Raw genomic sequence first — 17,680 nt, 5'->3', positions numbered from 1 at the left:
CTTCATCTTTTCAGGGCTAATTTTCAGGACCAGACATCAGCTTCGGGTAGTGACGCACACAAGACCGGGTCAAAGCTGGATTTCAGAGTCTTCTTGGAGCATGTATATGATCCCAACAATTCTGCCGTATGCTGACAGGGTCGTAGCATGACATCATGACACAGTGAGATATGTGCATACCAAACCACATGAACTCTTAAAGAGCATAAGTACGGAAATCAAGAAGGGGAAGAAAAGGTCAAAGGGACAGCAGACAAAAACAAGAACTCCGCCGTCATTGTAAACTCCTTCACGCCAGAACTGCACCTTCAATTGCAGTGTAGCCCATACCCATACATTAGACTAGTCAATGCGCACCCTGTTAGTGCGTATTCTGTCCGAAAGATGTGCCAGTATAGATAACGCCAGAAGAAAAAGAGAAAATCGATGGAGAAAGAGGAATGCCGGGGGTAAAAAAGGATAAGGGATCAGGGGTATTGGGGGAAGGGCGGGGGTGGCGGATGCAGAGTCTTTGAAGGAGATAGTGAATGACAGATTAATCGAGATAGGACTCATAGATTGCTGCTAATTTCTCAAAGAGCCTCTGCGGAATCGAGGAATGAGACCCTGCCGAATTTCCATAAAAGGGAACTCTTAAAAGACATCTTCCGCAGCAAAATACCGCTTGCTTCTCCCTCTTCCAGCGACAAATTTCATTTCTGGCATATTGGTGTGATGTACCACATGTGGACGGTAGACTGCATCCACAGGAGCTTGCCAATCGTCCAAGCCCAGAGGGAAATACTCATACAACAGATCAGCACTCTCGTTCGGAAACGGAAGAGACGATGCGAAGGGTTGCTGCAGGCCAGCGGTGTTTAGCAGGGGTAGCGACGTTGATGTGCTTCGTGACGGCGCCTGCGACACGCTGTGGGACAGCTTGCGCATTTTGGTGGGTGGCGCCGAGCTGCCCACATCGCGACTCTTGTGCGAGACGTCGTTGGTATACGAAGAGCCAGGCCTGGCTGAATCGACCAAGTTGACACCACCGCCACTAGTATCGTCATCTAGTAGGGAAAGGTTGATTGGTGCCGCCATGGCGCTCGACCGTCTTTGGCTGTCCGACATGCGTGAAAATTCAGGATTGGACTGAGGATATATTGACGGTTGAGGGAGGGGTGTAGAAGAAAGCGCGCCTCCCGAGGAGTGAGGTATTTGAGTCCAGTCAGGGGATGACTGTCGCTGCGCTGCAATGGCCGACTGAGGAAGCGAAGTGTCCGGCGAGGTGCTTTTAGCTGCGGACTTCGCCTTGCCTGGCGTCAGACTGGGCCGATGGTCGGTATCACTGGTAGGTGTGCGGTTGAGAGTGGCAGCCTGGGCGCTCTTTCTTGATGCTGCAGCGCTGCCGCTTAGCGGTAAGTCCTTACGCGATTGGAAATTGCGCGGACTACGACCTCGTACAATCACAGGTCCCGAGTGTACCTCGCAGATTGGGATTTTGGCGCCAGTGGACAGAGTCGCAACAACCTTCAGTCGGACGACAAAATGCTGTTGCAGCTCTTTCCTCCGCCCGTTGTTGGCCGTCGCAACACGGAATTGTAACCGCTTCCAAGCAATTGGGAACGTCGCATAGTCGGTGTCCAGGTCTTGGCCCGCCATGATGTCCAATGGAATTGGTGGTGGTTCTTTCTCAACCTTCGCATTGCTGTTACTAGCACCATTGTCATCAGTCGGTTGATTGCCGTTCGCAGCGGGCGTTTTCCAGGGCACTGAAATGATTTTGACCGAATTACCCTCCACAGACTCAGTGGCGGAAACGCAGAGTTCTTGCGCAAGGATAGGTATACGATCGCCCTGCTCGGTCATGATGTACCGTAGACTCCGTGGCAGGGTCACAGAGCCTGTGATCTGGAACAGGTTGCGCCGGTAGCAAGTCAACTCCGCCCCTTGTTGAGGCGGTGCGTTTTCCGTCGGGGATGTGGTCCAAGGCGATTCTGCGAGGAAGAACATGCCATGTAACTGGGCCGACAGCGATAACGATGTCCGCCGCAACGAATAATCAAGTAGAGTGAAATTATAGGCGGGCATTGAGAAACTCAGCAACTTGTTATTGTGGTCAATAGACGAGTCTGGGGGTTGTTCGGAGGGTGCGGGGTCGAATGGGGTCACCATTTCCGTGAAGGGATCGTCGTACCCCGAAGAGAAACGTTTCAACGTGTTCGGCAAACTGTGCTGAGTGAAGGGAATATCCTCGCCGCTGTTCCAGTGCTTTTGGTCAGAATGATCATTTGCAAGCGCAAGGCGACGATTGGACTTACCTAACGAACGTGTCGGAGTCGAAATTCGAGCGTTGGTCGGGTATATCAATACCAGGCATGGCATTAAGGTAGTCGGCGCCCTGCATATTGCCCAGTGACAAGGGACTGGCCAGATACGGCATGGCCATAGTATCGAAACCCTCCATGGTGACGGCAATGTATGAGTGGATAGAACAGCGCCGACGAAAGAGACAACAGAATCGAGGACGCAAGACAACGGGAGAAAGACCAAGGCAGTTGCGGGCAGAGGAAAGAAGTAGAACGGAAAGAGGATGGAGGAAGAAGGAGGAAAGGCGATCGTGACCAGCCCGGAGGACGTAAGAAAGACCTAATGCGAAACGAACATGGAGAGGACAAAGATGATGGAAAGGGAATAGTGTTGTGGATCGAGCAGTCCGTAAGACCAGAAGTAGACGCCTGGAGGGTAGGAAAGAGAGCAGGAGACAAGAATGAGGTCAACAGTAAGAGAGGAAAGCAGGAGTAAGAAGATGGGAGAGGTCCGGACTAAGCTAGGTGAGGTATTTTGGCTTCCGGCTCCAAGCTGATTTTTGGTGTAGTTAGAATAGAACAGTAGGAAGTCTGATACAAGTAACGAGTAATAATGATAATGATGATGGTGATGTTAATAACAATGTAAAGTATGCAAGATTACTGCAAATGGTCGTAGATATGTAGTAGATAAATGCAGTCAGTAGTAATAGTAGTGGTGGTGTGGTTAGTTTAGTGCCTTGGTTGGTGGAGGCGATCGAAGACTTAAAACGGCAAGTCCACAAAAGACAGCGAGAAGAGCGATCCGGAAGCGCAAGAGAGCAGGTAGAGAGAAGGTCGAAAAAGACGTTAAGAGATCTGGATTGAACGGGATTTGTTGAAAGCAGCCCGAACAAGAAAAGGACCAGGAAGAATAATGGGATGATGTGCAGCAGGCAAGAAAAACGAACCGAACTGGCGTGGGGAACGAGGAGCGGAAACCCAATCCTTCTCCCGAACCAGTAGATAGTATGAAGTGGTTCTGATACAATTCCCTCTTCCGATTCACCTAGGTCGAGCTACACTACCTGACTAGTACTTATTCTACGGAGTAGTACAGATTACTGCAGTCTCGACGGAGTAAGATAGTCTGTAGGCCGTACCACAGGCTCGTAAGTTGACAAAGGTTTATTCATCAGAGTGGATGGACTCTGAGAAACAAAGCATTGCTCAAGTTGCCGAATTCAGCGTGAGTGGATCAGACCCAGATACCTTGGGTACCTAGTCTGTACTCGGCTCGTACTTACCGTAATAATAAAAGTTACGGAGCCAGCTGAGATACCTACAGTAGGTAAGCTACTGCATACCTAGTTCGTATCAAGGTATAGCCCCCAGTTTCTACAGTGGAATCAGAATGCCCACGGGACATACATGGTATAATTGTTCTTGTGGTGTAGAAGTTGATATGATGGAAACTGGATCTGCTGCAGAGGTAGCCAGAAGAGTAGCCAGTACTACTTGTACAGAGTATACAGAGTACTAAACTAGGTACTAAATACTAACGCATCTAGCCAGTAGCCACCCTAGTCTAGTACCTACCTTAGTCAATACAGAAGAGCAGGACCCCGACCGGAGACGGCCTATTGACTTGACTGAATTCGGATTTAACTGTGGAGACTCGAGGAAGGGTATTTGGGAAGGGAAGACTCCTGCACTTGTGATTCGATTATTGGCTGTATGATCGCGGATTTGCGGGTATTAATTAAGGATTCTATCTAGGTCATCTGGTTGACTGGGCTCTTGGGGATGAAGTAGGTATGGAGGGCCTTTCTTGCTTTCGCTATCTGAAATTATTTGAAGAATAGAGAGAAGTATTCTTATCATAGATCATTTTCGGGTGGATTATCTCTCTCGCCTCTTCTTTCATTACCTTCCTTTCTGCTTCAGATTGCCGATGCTCTATCATCTTATCTACGCCGTAGGGTCAGAGCGAGTTGGTACCTCACTCTTAGCATTTTCTTCTAGAACAGGGGGCGCTGCAGGGAGGAAATTTAGATACCAGATCATGAGGCAAGATGCGTCTTTAGCTCCTTCCAGGCTTCCTTAGCGTCCGCAACCGATCCGTTCCAAAGTTCTGCCTGCTAGCAGTCCCCTCCAACCCCACCCTTCCAAAATGGGCCCCAGCCCCCAAGTCATCAAACATAGGTGAGGTAGTTCCATAGTCCACACACTCCATCGTAAGGTACCCGGGGTAACTAGGTACCGACTGATCAGTGAATTTTTTGGTACGATGATAGATGGGCAGCAGTAAAGTAGCAACATTTCTCATACTAAAAGTTCTACATTATCATACATTTCATACATCGTACCTAAGAGTACGGAAAGTATGGAGCAGATGTCGGAAAATAATATAACACCGACATGGACATAATATGATGACGATACCTAAGGTCCTACCCCGTATAGGAAAGGCAAATGACACAAGAAGAGCAAAAAAATCCAAATAACGGATCTGAAGGTTCAGCCATGATTATCCCCCTGCAAACAGACATGATTACTCAGTCCTCACCTTCTTTTAGCTGAATAATGTCGTTTAATACCAACCACCTAACGTATGCATGACTTGTATTGACAGTCTTACTTCGCTTCGTACCATGGCTGTTATCTATGAAATTAGCGCAAAATTACCCCAGCTTGGCACTTTAAGGACCTGCCACTTTTGGAGACGCGGTCTTGGGTCTAACAACACTATACCTGAACAGGAATGGCCTGCTCTCAAACCCGGGGGAACGAGAGCGAGTCAATAAGACGCAAAGGCCGACCGGATGCTGTTCGAATTCACACCTAGTGAGGAATTGTTTTCAAGGAATCTGGGAGACTACTCAGGCCTTTTCTCTCGACCTGTTGTCCAAGCTTGATCATTACGACTAAGCCTAATTTTAGTGCCTGAGGTACGATGTTCAAGGGCTGATAATCTCCTGAAGGTATTTGACTGAAGAAGCTGTGTGCCTATTTGTTATCCATTAAGGATCCATAAGGTTGCCTTCAGAGATCTGAGTGGCCAGTGCAGGTGATAAGATAGTACTCCATAACAGATAGCTTAACACTATGATTCGACAAATCAGAAATTAGGCACTTAGTCAGGATTGCAGCCTGCCTCGCTAGAGTCCTAATTCATCACCCTGTGGTAGAGTACCTGTCCAGACTACTTTCTAACTCTCTTACAGTCAGTCATCCAGGCTCCATCTTCATCTACGACGAATGCAGTTAACACTTGGGTCCAAGAAAGCTTTAGCCTCTGAGGCTTTTTCTCTAACCCTTTACGGAATATCAGGAAGTGCTGTACCTCTCCTTTCACTACCGTTTTTGTACCATTATCTATCATCAACTCATACGCTGATGAGCGGTACCTAATTACAGTACAGAGTACATTATTTAGGTATTATTCAAGATATTGAGGTCGAAAATGATCCATGGGGGCCAAAATCAGACTCCAACCAGCTACCATTTTAATTGGCTGGGTTCAGCTGTGTGTCTCAGATCAGACCAGGCGGCGTTGCCGGATTAGCCACAAGCCCACAACCCAAGGGCCTTCATTCAACTCTGTCGGCCATTCCCGTCCTCAAAGTTTTGAGAAAATTAAAAGGGGTCGGTAAGATGCGAAGGCTGCCGTAAAATAATCATGGTCATAACGTCACGATGGAGCACAGTACTGAGCTTACATACATGGATGCATGGCATGGTGAATGGATTACTCCTCATTGATGTGTACATAGAAGCAAGATAGACATCGCCATGGGGACTCGATCACCGGTTGATTGCCTGTTGTAGTAAATTTCTAGAATTATGCCTGCTCATCTTCCTACCCCTCCTTCGCGCAGCCTTTCTGCAATCTGCAGTCTACCGAGCACGCTGCTAGGCTGCAATCCGCTGTCTTCTTATCTACCTCGTTGTATCTGATCTGTGTGATTCGATATCATGCAGTTTACGTAACAATTGTGGTTGTCTGCCAAGGGAAATCAAGTCGCTTAACAGAATAAGCCTTGTCTGAGAGTATCATCCATTCTCTGCTGCACCTCTCTCAAGTCTCAAGTCTCCAATTCCTCCGTAGAGTGGATATGGCCTAGATACCCAGTGGTACTATCACAAGCAAATCTGTTCAGTAACTTCAGTGGGCCTAGAAACCATTGCTGAAGAGGGGCATTTAAACTTTGACCTATTGCCCCCTTCATAACGTTAGCTGCAGCCATTATTGTCTGCATTATCCAGATTCGGGCTAACCTCTTGCCAGAGTATGGTTGCACAACTTGCTTATTGAACCAATCATAGATAGAATCCAAGTATTCTAAAATCATGCAGTCTTGGCCTAGGTAGAGATACTGTATCCCCTCTTACTAAGGAACCTTCGGACATGATTGATTTACCAAAGGGAGATGGAAGTCACGGTACTCCCTCTGTATGGCGGGTGTTTCGTCTACACGAGGCTCGGTACGGAGTACTAGTATCATGATGTCCATCTGGCCTATGTACTAGCCGATTTCTTAGCTTAGTGGAACTGAGGTGAAACTGTGAAACTTTCCGAGGATCTGCATGATTTTCTTTAGTCTCATGCTAAGGAATTCAACGCGGCTCGGTTGTCATCTCCCGTCAACGATGGCGGCAGTCGTAGGAATGGTCCACTAAGATGCTGCCTCTCCCCTGTGTTTCAAGAGCCGGTCCAGGCATGCTATGATCTTGGTCAAGACTCACTGCCTAGTCCTCATTGCCCCTGTGTGACAGCGGATTGCTGTCGATGATATCAAGGGCCCCGCAAACATCAAACAAGTCGCTTCGGCATGGCCGCAAGCGGCCACATCTCAAATCATGACCGAGCCTGATTCTCCGCAAACAACATTTTCCATTTGCTTCGTGATTTAATCATCATTCTACTCGTCCGGTTTATCATTGTACACCCCCGAAACGTCTACAGACCCTGATTATTTCCTGTCCTTGATCTAGCGAACATAAAGTCCCGCTTTGAACGCCTGCTCTCAAACGGGAGGTCTCAAATCGTCGAGAGCGCGCGCCGGATTCGGCTAGGACTTCGGTCCTCCGGACTTCGACTTCATGAAGGCCTCGATTTTCGTTCGCCAGGATCTGTTCCTCGGCTCCGAGGACAACGGATGTCTCTTTTCAAACCATTGAATGGACGAAAAGAAGTAGGGAATAAGTAGGCCCTTGGGTTGGGAATTCCATTCCTCCTGAAGGCTCAAAAAATAAATTATTCTATCTCGTAAACACAAATCAATCGCAGAGTCCTGTGCTAGACTTGATTCAGGAGAAGCTTTTTCTGGGTGTCTTAAACTCGTTTGCGAGGCAGCGAGAAGAGCATACGGCCTTAACAGGGACATTCTCTGAATCAATCTCCTGCCATCTGAATGGAAGAAACGTTCCAATTCACGGTGTCCGCCTTCTCCTTCCCACAAACGTGGCTTCGAGATCTCACTTGATGGCTTTGACCTTAGCACCATGAACATTCTAAAGCTAGAACGGGTAGAAATTCGTCCATTTTAGTCGCTTCATGTTGATCCTTCCAAGGTGTAAGAAACGTACTAGTGCTCCAAAGTGGCTTTTCTTGGCCCTCTAGATGACCATCTTACACATTTCCCTATTTCTCCTCAGAAGTTGCTTCCGCAACCTCTTCGACAGGCCCTGCTGATATATACATTCATGCTTCCCGCTGCTGATCAAGTTCCTTGGCATCAAGTCAAGGTCAATCTGTCGGACCACGGGGCATGCGATAGAACGGCAAACATAGTGGGAAGTGACAGAAGAAGTGAAAATATGTACATATAGACATGGAAGAAGACGAAAAGAGTCCCCCGCGAGTCGTGTACGAGAACAGCCAGACGGCCGCCTTAATTCTTGCGGAAAGAGAACAACTTCTGACACGTATAGACCATACAATCGAGGTCAATCAGACAAGAACATGTTCAATAGTGAAAGAGAAAGGAAGATAAAGTAAAGGGATATCATCAAAGTCATAGCAAAGAGAACGATGGCAGTCGAGAGACAAAAAAAGTTTGACTTCGTTCACGTCGTTGGCATCATGGTCCAGGTTGCTGCATCGCAGTTCACTTCCTCGAAGCTATGCAGCATGCTGAAGCCCATTCCAGACAGGCAATCGAAATTGCTGTCGCCATCAACCTGTGAAGATAATGTGTTAACATACTGCAGATCGGGATGCAAACTTAACCCGTGAGCCGGGAGAGCGAACGGATCACTTGAAACGCTGGATAAAAAGAATTTGAACTTACGCAGTCAATGACAACGGCCTCTGCACCTTGTCTCCGAATTTGCTTGATGGCCAGTAATATGAGCCCCTGCATCACCGTAGCGTACTCGCCAACAGACGGAGAGATCACTGGGGACGATATGCCTCCGCTGGACGGTTGTGTGGCTTTCAGCACAGGCATGTGCTCTGCCAATGGCGACCGTCCGTTGTATATCACAACAGTACCCAAAATTGCTCCATCGCTCGGCCGCGTGGCCCGTATTATGCCACAGTTTGGTGCTCCTCCCAAAGCGATCTTGTATATATCAATCAGACCTTGTCGAGAATTCGTCTTGATGTGATCAAGGATAGGCTCCGCGTAATCCCATCCATGAACAAGGTCGTAAGAGACGTCAGCATTTTTCAACCCCTGTACGAGGCCATCAGGCGGCGTCCATGTTGAAAGATTCCGCAGCACCACACTGCAAACCGGCCGCGAAAGGGCAGTGTTCCAGCCCAGGTTGGCAAACCACTGGCGTAACCTCTTACGCTCCACTGGATTGGAAGACGGAATGCCTAGGTATATGCCTGGGAGTCGAGAACCCAGCTGAAACCTCCTCATTCCCTTTCGCTGAAGAAGTGTTCGGATTGCGCGGTTGTGCAGTGAGTTCCCAATCGACAATTTCCGTCTTGCAGGATCAACAATCAAAGATCCAATAACGCCTGTGCCCGTCGACCTAAAGAAATAAGTCGAGCAAAATCCGTACAAAGCCTGCGTACTGCTGTTTCGTACAACAAAATGCGCCTCGTCAATTTCTTCTCTTCGTAATAAGAAGCTGCTGGATGTCACACCTAGCAGCTCAGAACGCTGACCCTGCGCGCAATCCGCTCTGACTGCATCCAGTAAAGTATCCAAGGACTGAGCATCTCTCTCTTCATTCCAGTTTTCTACAAGCCAGTGCTGCCGCGCTTGATGGAGCTTCTGGCTGCGGCTGATAGAACCCGGCAATGAGCCTTTCGGTGTCAATTCTCCATAGAGAACTTTGACCAACGCCTCCAAAGCGGTCTCTGTGAAATCGTAAGTGCAGACATAGGTACCAATGGATGTATCCATGGCAAAATCATATGGGGAACTAGCGGCGATGACGATCATAGGCTTCTCTCGCGGCTCGCCCGATGGAGTAAACTGAGACCTACAGATTAGAGAGACATGTTTCGTAAAGCCATGCTGGTATAGGTTTCTGTTTGCATCTGCAGTGACGACAATGACGGCACTAGCCCGATCTATTAAATTCTCGTGGATTGGTCGGACGCCATTGGCCGTGTAAGAGGTATGTAGAACGCGACCACTCCTTTGACGTGAGAGAGAACGACCCAGTTCCTTGAAGACACTCTCACCGCTCAGCACAGAGGCGGTTCTATCTGAAGCAATCGGGTCGATAGAGAGATTCATGTGCTCCGTCACCGAACGAGAGACTGCAGATGCGGGCAATGGCTTGACTAACGGAGTCAAGAGTAGCAATTCCTCATTAGGCTCAATGATGTTGGACAGCGGAAGCAGATTCTGCTTATCACGTACAACTGAAATAGAGTTGTTATATGCCCTTTTGGAGAGGCTGGTATGAGATGGTTGCATCTGCATTAGAGATGGCAGTCCCGGCGGGTTCAGGGCTTGGTCCCAAGAGGTGCATTTCGCCTTCATCTTCAACACCCTGCGCAAAGATTGCTCTATGCGAGCCCGACCAATGATGCCGTTCTCCACCCCGAGCTTCAAACCGTTGATCGCCTCCTGTTGCACGGGAAAGGATCTGCACAAGAGGATGATATCACAGCCCGCATTCTTCGCCATCACTGTTCCGCCGCCGACACCGATATTGTGAGTGAGAGCCTCCATCTCTAAGCACTCAGAAACCACCACACCATTGAATTTCAGATCTTTCCGCAGCAAGTCATCAACAACCTGCTCACTTAAACAAGCATGCATGACGTTTACGCCGGCGGACGACATAGAGACACCTCCCACCATCATCGAATCTATACCGTGGACTATGGCATTGCGGAATGGGACCAGCGCTGTCAAGCTGAGCTGCTCCAGCGACTCGGTGATGATGGGAACGTCTGTTTGAGACCCGAGGAATTCAAGGTTACCATAGGACGGAAAGTGTTTGCCACATGTCACCAATCCTGCTTTTTTGTAGCCTTTCATGAACTCAACGCCATATTGCGACACCTCCTGGGGATCATCGCCGGTAGTGCGAACCCCCAGCGGCTGGGTTCGTACGTTAGTCAACACGTCTAGTACAGGGCCAAGGATCCAGTTGACCCCTACGGCTTTAAGCTCTTGGGCTGTAGCGTAAGCGACATCATGAGCCAGTGACTTTGAACCAGTTGCTGCGATTCCCATTGCGCTGGGGAACTGTCGAATGTAGATTTCATCGTACAGGCTATTCACGCCGCCGTTTTCCTGATCCAAGGCGATAAGTAAAGGCACGGGATGGCCAGCATCTCGGGCGATTGTTTGTAGCTCAAGGACCAGTCGCGTTGCCTCTTCTGCAGCTGCTCGCCATTCGTTTTTGTTAGCAAAGGGAAGGTTGAATCTCTTTGATAAGTGGTCAATAAAGAAGTGCTCGAAGGGAAGAGGAAAATGATAGATGTGACAATACATTTTAAGTTCTTGGCTGTCAACAGAACTGAGCCCAGATGATAATTCTCGATAAGAGAGCGAATTTGAGGATTGACTGACGTCCCATCGAAGCCCATCATGAAGAGCTGCCCCATCTGCCTGTAAACAGGACGCAAAGGGGAAGACCAAAGAGTCAGCCATTATTCAGTCGTCAAGCAAGCTGTACGGACAGAGAAGTAAAGCCGAAGGCCCAGAGAAAACGTAATAAATTATGCTTGATGGACCGACTGTAGACCATGGAATACAGTGAAGGCGAACAATTAAAGGGGAAGGAAAACAATAAACAAGTGGCTAAGATATTAAATTTCCTACCTGTCCAGATCCTCCCAGCCAGGGGGCAGCATATCCTCTTTCGGGGCCATCAGGGCCCTGGGTTGAGGAATGCAAGTGCAAAATTGAAGGAAGTGGAGAGTAAGGTGACCTGTCAAAGGATTCTGGAGTGTTGTTGATGAAGGGAATGAGCGTGGTGTTGTGGCACGATAGCCGCAAACGTCGTCGTAAGCCGACTGAGATTAACCAGATACGGCAATTGAATTAAGCTCCTGATGTTGAAATCTAACTGGCTGGGCCCCAAGGAGCGCGTGCGAGCCGGTAGTAATGTCAGGTAAGCTATCTTGCTAGTAGCTCATATTCCCAGCTTCGAGGCACTTTAGCTACCTCACTTAGGAGGCTAGGACGGTCGATAAGGTAAAACGACGATTATTGATTATGATTAGCGTGCTCGGTACTCCGTCGGCTCAATGCGGGCCAGATAATGGAGATGGCCTAGCAGAGAAGACGGGGATGGGGATGGGGATGGGGCACTCGGTGTGAGTTTCTCTAATGGTTACCGGTGAACTGCATAATATTTAGTACAGCCTTGCCTGACAGGGGCATCGGCAAAGAACTGTCTGCGGTCTCCTAGTAGAAAACCGTCGGGGAGGAGAGAAAGCATTGACGGCCCATTGTTTTCCCTCAATCACTCGTGTCAGCGAGGTTCTATGACTAAGAGGGCTTATCACGTGAGAATTGAAGCTCTCCCTTCTTCTCCACAATCTGTACTGTACAGTCATCAGATTCTGTAATTCCATGCTGTAACATACATTACTTTTACTTTACAATACATAACAGAGAGATGTATGTGCGATTTCAGTCTGTTACAGACAAGCCCCGACATTCGTGAATGAAACTGTATGCAACGCCACAGCCAGGCTACATAAGGGTTGCACTCTTCCCCGGGTTTCCATCCGATGCCGAATGCAACAGTGGAGTCGTTCATTAAAAGCGAAGAGCACCTAATACATATCAGGAGTAACTCGACACGGCCGGGTTTCTGCCACTTTCCTATCAGAATATTCCTTTCGGATCGAGTCTACTATGACGCCCATCAAGGTCACCTGTTTCGTCTGCCACCTCCTTCTGTAACGTCAGGTCGATTGCCAGCCAGATGGAACCTTTTCGTCCAACCTACTTCATAATAGCTTGCCTCTTATTGATAACCAAACAGTATTCACATTTTCCCATTCGCCTCCCCGATTGGTTGCGCCTCTTGAGGCGTTTGACATCACCCTCGATGGATGGTGGTGCGTCATCTGCAGCAGTTGAACCACGGACGCTTTCTCGTACAGTACGGGGCAAACGGGCGCAGAATATTTAAATGGAAGTTTAGCAATAATGGAGTTTGCTACCATGGCAATGGTTAGTAGGCAAGTATCATGAATTCAGGGCGAGGAATAAAAACAATCATACCTTGTAGTAGTACGAGTTGCTCGGAAGAATGAGGTACGAGTTGCACGGAAGAAGAGGAAGTACCCAGTAGTAGTAATCTATACAATACAATATATCGGATCCTTTGGAGTGGGAGGTATCATCCTGTCATACTCCACAAGACGATCCAGATTGACAGGCTGAGTTGCAACAGATCCATGGACGACGGGGCGAACATTGAAATCCTTCGTAGCAGACGGCTACTTTATCAGCACCCTCCTTTGTCCAAGTTGGACATACCTTTATATCTAATTTTCACACACACGGCGCGATAGATCCATTCTACTCCCCTGACCGCGAACGAAGCCTTCTTGCCATAACCAGCTCTGATATTACGGTGTCTCAGCCCTGCCATCTTATCAGCCCTTATCGGCTAAGCTTTTTGGTGGAGTGACGTACGACTACAGATCAAATCACCATGTAAGTATGCCTTCTACTTCTGCCTGCTGCCACTGTCATCGAGACGTCAAAAGGCGTTTTCAAGATGGGAGATAAAGAAAAAGAATCTTTTTTCGCTGCTTTCTGACTCGTTTGTAGGAGAGTTATCATCAGGGAGAACGCTCAACAAGCCTCGGAATATATCGCCGACTATATCATCAGTACGCTCAATCTTTATCTTGTCGATGAGGCCTTACTTGGTTATTTCTCTAACATTTATTGCTCTGCTACTCAATAGGTCGTATCAAGGCTTTCAAACCCACTCAGGATCGTCCTTTCGTACTGGGTCTTCCCACTGGCAGCAGCCCCGAGATTATATACAGAACACTTGTGCAGCGCCACCGGGCTGGTGAAATATCCTTCAAAAATGTGGTAACGTTCAATATGGTATTTTCCCTCATCTATATTATCGTGACTCTTTGTAGGCCGCCATTTGCTGATCGACCCAGGATGAGTATGTGGGTTTACCTCGTGACCACCCGGAATCCTATCACAGCTTCATGTACAAGCACTTTTTCTCGCACGTCGACATTCCACCGCAGAATATCAACATCTTAGATGGCAACGCCCCAGATCTGGCTGCCGAATGTGCTTCCTACGAAGCCCGCATTGCCGGCTATGGCGGCATCGAGCTTTTCCTGGGCGGCGTTGGAGCTGATGGCCATATTGCCTTCAATGAGCCGGGATCCTCGTTGAGCAGTCGAACCCGGGTAAAGACGTTGGCTTACGATACAATCCTTGCGAACTCGCGATTTTTCGACGATGATGTTGACAAAGTCCCCCGCATGGCTTTGACGGTTGGCATTCAGACTATAATGGAGGCCAGGGAAGTGGTCATCGTGGCAACGGGCGCTCACAAAGCTCTTGCGTTGAAGAATGGCCTCGAGGGTGGCGTTAACCACATGTGGACATTGTCAGCACTGCAGTTGCATCAACACCCGCTAGTTGTCTGCGACCGCGATGCTACCTTGGAGTTGAAGGTCAAGACAGTCCGCTATTTCGAGTCAATCGAGCAGTCTGGAACAGATGCTCGCACGCAAGGCCCGCCACTTGTCTATCGACCAAGGACCTATGTACCTGCTCCATTGGGGGCGGGCAAATTGCCGCAGCAGCTTACCCCCGCGTCAACACCTCCTAAAGCTTCAAAGGACCTGAGAATCAACACAGAGTTTCAAAGCTCTATAGAGGAAGATGAATTGACACCTGATAGCATGTCTTCTCGATTGGTGGACTCCGCTATTAGCGGGTTGGACTCGACACTCAAAGCCGACATGATGTTCGACCGGATGGGCGCGAGAGTCGTATCCCATTGAAGGGAGTCGCAAGTTTCGTGACTCAGGTTGCTACAGTCTATTGGGAAAAAAAAATGCTGGACAACTCCGCCGGAGTATTTACTATTTGTCTGAAGGTTCAAGGACTTAGGGTGAACATGCAGCAGACTTGTTCGCGCGCCGTTGCTGACGACTGTTTGTCATATTTAAGGTTGTGTTGTGTTGTATAGGCCGATCTTGCTTTCTTCATAGATATATTTGTTCGCTTTGCATAGCAACTAGTTACTGCGTATAGAGTTGGCTTCTAATGATCGTCTCAGTTGGCGTTCTTGCTGTCTGCGAGCTTTTACATATCCCGTCAATTTATTATTGTTGCAATGGCTAGTTTCAAGTACGAAAATAAGTTACCTGTATTGAGACATCTTATACATAGAAGGCAAAACGACAAACACCGAGGAGTTGGGATTTGAAGTAAATTTGGTTTGAGTTCTGCTCCAGAATCTGGTTTCGATGTCTGCGATGAGAATGATACAGTTCTCCTTGACCAAGATACTTGATACAATCACTCCTTTAGCGGATAATGTGTACACTTTCGTTCATTTTTGGACTACAATTTCGCAAAGACAGTAGCAACCTGTCCATTCATATCCACCAGCGTACTCTTGTTCCTCACCCAGGCTTCGATACCTCTGCGGCCGTTCTCGACGCCGACACCACTCTTCTTCCAGCCACCCACAGCCATCTCGGCCGGGCTTTCACCCCAGGAGTTGATCCATGTAATGCCTGCTTGGAGCTGGTCGATGATACGATGCGCCATATTCAGGTCTCGCGTAAAGACGCCAGCCGCAAGGCCAAGCTCAGTGTTGTTCGCGCGTCTGACAGCTTCCTCGACTGTATCGTAAGAAAGGATTGACATGACCGGCCCAAAAATCTCTTCCTGCACAATCCGCATGGAGTCGGTGCAATCCGTGAAGACAGTTGGCCTCACCCAGAACCCATTCTCCAATTCCTTTGGAAGGGAGGGCTTTCCCAGCCCGCCATAGAGGAGCGTTGCCTTGTCCGTCTCAATGCCATGACGAATGTACGAGGTTACCTTTTCGAGGTGAAGAGCGGAACTCAAGGGTCCGAAGTTCGTTGCGTTGTCAAACAAAGGCCCGGGACGGATATATTGCATCTTGCCTAGAAGAGCCTTCTCAAAGGCCGACTTCATGCTTCGTGGAACGAACACCCGAGTCCCATTAGTACAAACCTGGCCTGTACTAAAGAAATTGGCCATCATGGCTCCATTTACTGCATTTTCAAGGTCCGCATCAGGGAGGATGAGTAATGGGCTCTTGCCTCCTAGCTCCATCGTGACGTACTTCATTTGTCCGGCGGCCGAGCCGGCCACCTTCATTCCTGTTGCTACCTGGCCCGTGAAGCTGACCTTGGCGATGAGGGGGTGAGCGGTCAAATAAGCACCCACATCCCCAGCGCCATAGACAACATTGAAGACCCCAGGGGGAAGTCCAGCTTCCCGGTAGGTCTCAGCCAGCATCTGCGCATGAAGGGGTGTGTATTCACTAGGCTTGTAGACCATCGTATTTCCAGCGGCAAGACATGGTGCTGATTTCCAGAGAGCACTGTGTCACATTTGTCAATTACTAAGCCCGGTCGAGAAAAGAGACAAGCAGATGTGAAATTTTTTGCGCGCTCCGTCTGATCAAGAACAACGGAGTACTTACATCTGGAGAGGATAATTCCATGCGCCAATGCCAACGCAGACACCCAGCGGAGCCTTCTTGGTGAAAACCCATGCGTCTTCTCTTAACTGTGTTGTCTCGCCATTGAGACCCCCTCCTCCTACCAGGTTGGCATAGTATTCCAGTACATCTGCACCAGTCACGATGTCGACTGTGCTTGTCTCCGAATAGGCCTTGCCGGAATCTAGAGTTTCGAGACGCGCGAGTTCGTCATTTCTCTCCCGCAGCAATGCCGCGGCCTTTTGTAGAATGCGCGCACGAGCGATATGAGGGGTTTGCGACCATGAGGGGAACGCGCGGTCAGCAGCTGCAATGGCCGCATCTGTATCAGAATCTGAAGCCACATGGATTTCAGCTAGGGGAGTATTATCGGCAGGGTTTATTGTGCGAAAAGTCCGACCGGAAGACGCCGACTGGATTTTGCCGTCGTAATATGGGTGACGAGGAGGGAAAGGTAGGTCCGCCATTTTGTTTTTGCTCCAGAGGGGCCGCTGGAAATTTGTAGAGGGCGATCACGACGTAGATATCGAAATAGGATATATGAAGGATAGATATTTTGCCCTGTGTGTAACTGGCAGGTTGCTCAGAGTACTAGAGAGCTATTGATAGTACTCCGCAGATAGGTGCAGATAGTTAGCCTCATTATTGACTGGTGATGTATTCATATTTGAATCACACCGCCTCATAATTCCGCCCCCTCTTCATTTGACGAGGAGAGGCCCCGCTGTGGCTACGACCACTAAACCAACCCCACAACAGACCTATTGGTCAATAGAAGGTCTGTGAGATCGTGGTTGATTTTTCGTTCCGAGCATCCGAAAAGGTCCCAGTGCTCCTCCGTACTAGTAGCAGAATCAACAGCCAACATTATAGGCAGTCTAGTCTACTACTCGAGAGATACTGGACTGCAATGTAATATCTGAGGAGAAAATCCACAACTATTCCTGGGTGCTGGTGCAGTAGGGCTTCCTCCGTAGATACTGCTCAACCAAACAATGAAACCAAGTTTTGATAGTGTAGGACTAGCCACGCGATGGTCAAACAGCGTCAAAAGCTAAAGAGAGGCTGGGATGGATGGGGAAATTAAGGAATGGCCTCCAATAGGAGACACGGGACAAGACCGATATCCATAGCGTCGTCTTATGAAGTGAACTTTCTTGCATTTTACTACTCCATCTGGACACGATTAGCAGAGTTCTCAGGTAAATAATAATCTTTTAGGGGAAAAAAACTCATGCACAACCGTGCTGTCTTACTCTTATCATATACCAAGCGGGCAATAG

The 17,680-nt window shown here is 48.6% G+C and overlaps 4 protein-coding genes across 4 annotated transcripts; 1 reads left to right on the top strand and 3 right to left on the bottom strand.

Annotated features, from left to right (window-relative positions):
* Window positions 1-633: 633 nt before the first annotated feature.
* On the bottom strand, window positions 634-2,443 carry ALT_9363 (NDT80/PhoG-like DNA-binding family protein; the record flags this gene model as incomplete). Its single annotated transcript, XM_033561939.2, has 2 exons — window positions 634-2,236; window positions 2,298-2,443. The coding sequence occupies 2 exons, from the start codon at window positions 2,441-2,443 to the stop codon at window positions 634-636; spliced, it is 1,749 nt and encodes a 582-aa protein (XP_033417830.1).
* A 5,893-nt stretch (window positions 2,444-8,336) lies between these two features.
* On the bottom strand, window positions 8,337-11,182 carry ALT_9362 (putative beta-N-acetylglucosaminidase; the record flags this gene model as incomplete). Its single annotated transcript, XM_089600592.1, has 2 exons — window positions 8,337-8,450; window positions 8,561-11,182. The coding sequence occupies 2 exons, from the start codon at window positions 11,180-11,182 to the stop codon at window positions 8,337-8,339; spliced, it is 2,736 nt and encodes a 911-aa protein (XP_089455089.1).
* A 563-nt stretch (window positions 11,183-11,745) lies between these two features.
* ALT_9361 (glucosamine-6-phosphate deaminase) lies at window positions 11,746-14,697 on the top strand (the record flags this gene model as incomplete). Its single annotated transcript, XM_033561941.1, has 4 exons — window positions 11,746-11,804; window positions 13,484-13,545; window positions 13,623-13,771; window positions 13,834-14,697. 4 exons carry the CDS (start codon window positions 11,746-11,748, stop codon window positions 14,695-14,697), a joined length of 1,134 nt encoding a protein of 377 aa, XP_033417832.1.
* Window positions 14,698-15,262: 565 nt separating this feature from the next.
* ALT_9360 (betaine aldehyde dehydrogenase) lies at window positions 15,263-16,864 on the bottom strand (the record flags this gene model as incomplete). Its single annotated transcript, XM_033561942.1, has 2 exons — window positions 15,263-16,277; window positions 16,380-16,864. 2 exons carry the CDS (start codon window positions 16,862-16,864, stop codon window positions 15,263-15,265), a joined length of 1,500 nt encoding a protein of 499 aa, XP_033417833.1.
* Window positions 16,865-17,680: the final 816 nt, after the last annotated feature.

Source organism: Aspergillus lentulus (assembly GCF_001445615.1).
Source record: "Aspergillus lentulus DNA, contig: Alt17, strain: IFM 54703, whole genome shotgun sequence".
Taxonomy (NCBI): Eukaryota; Fungi; Ascomycota; class Eurotiomycetes; order Eurotiales; family Aspergillaceae; genus Aspergillus; species Aspergillus lentulus.
This window is presented reverse-complemented; position numbering and strand designations above follow the sequence as displayed.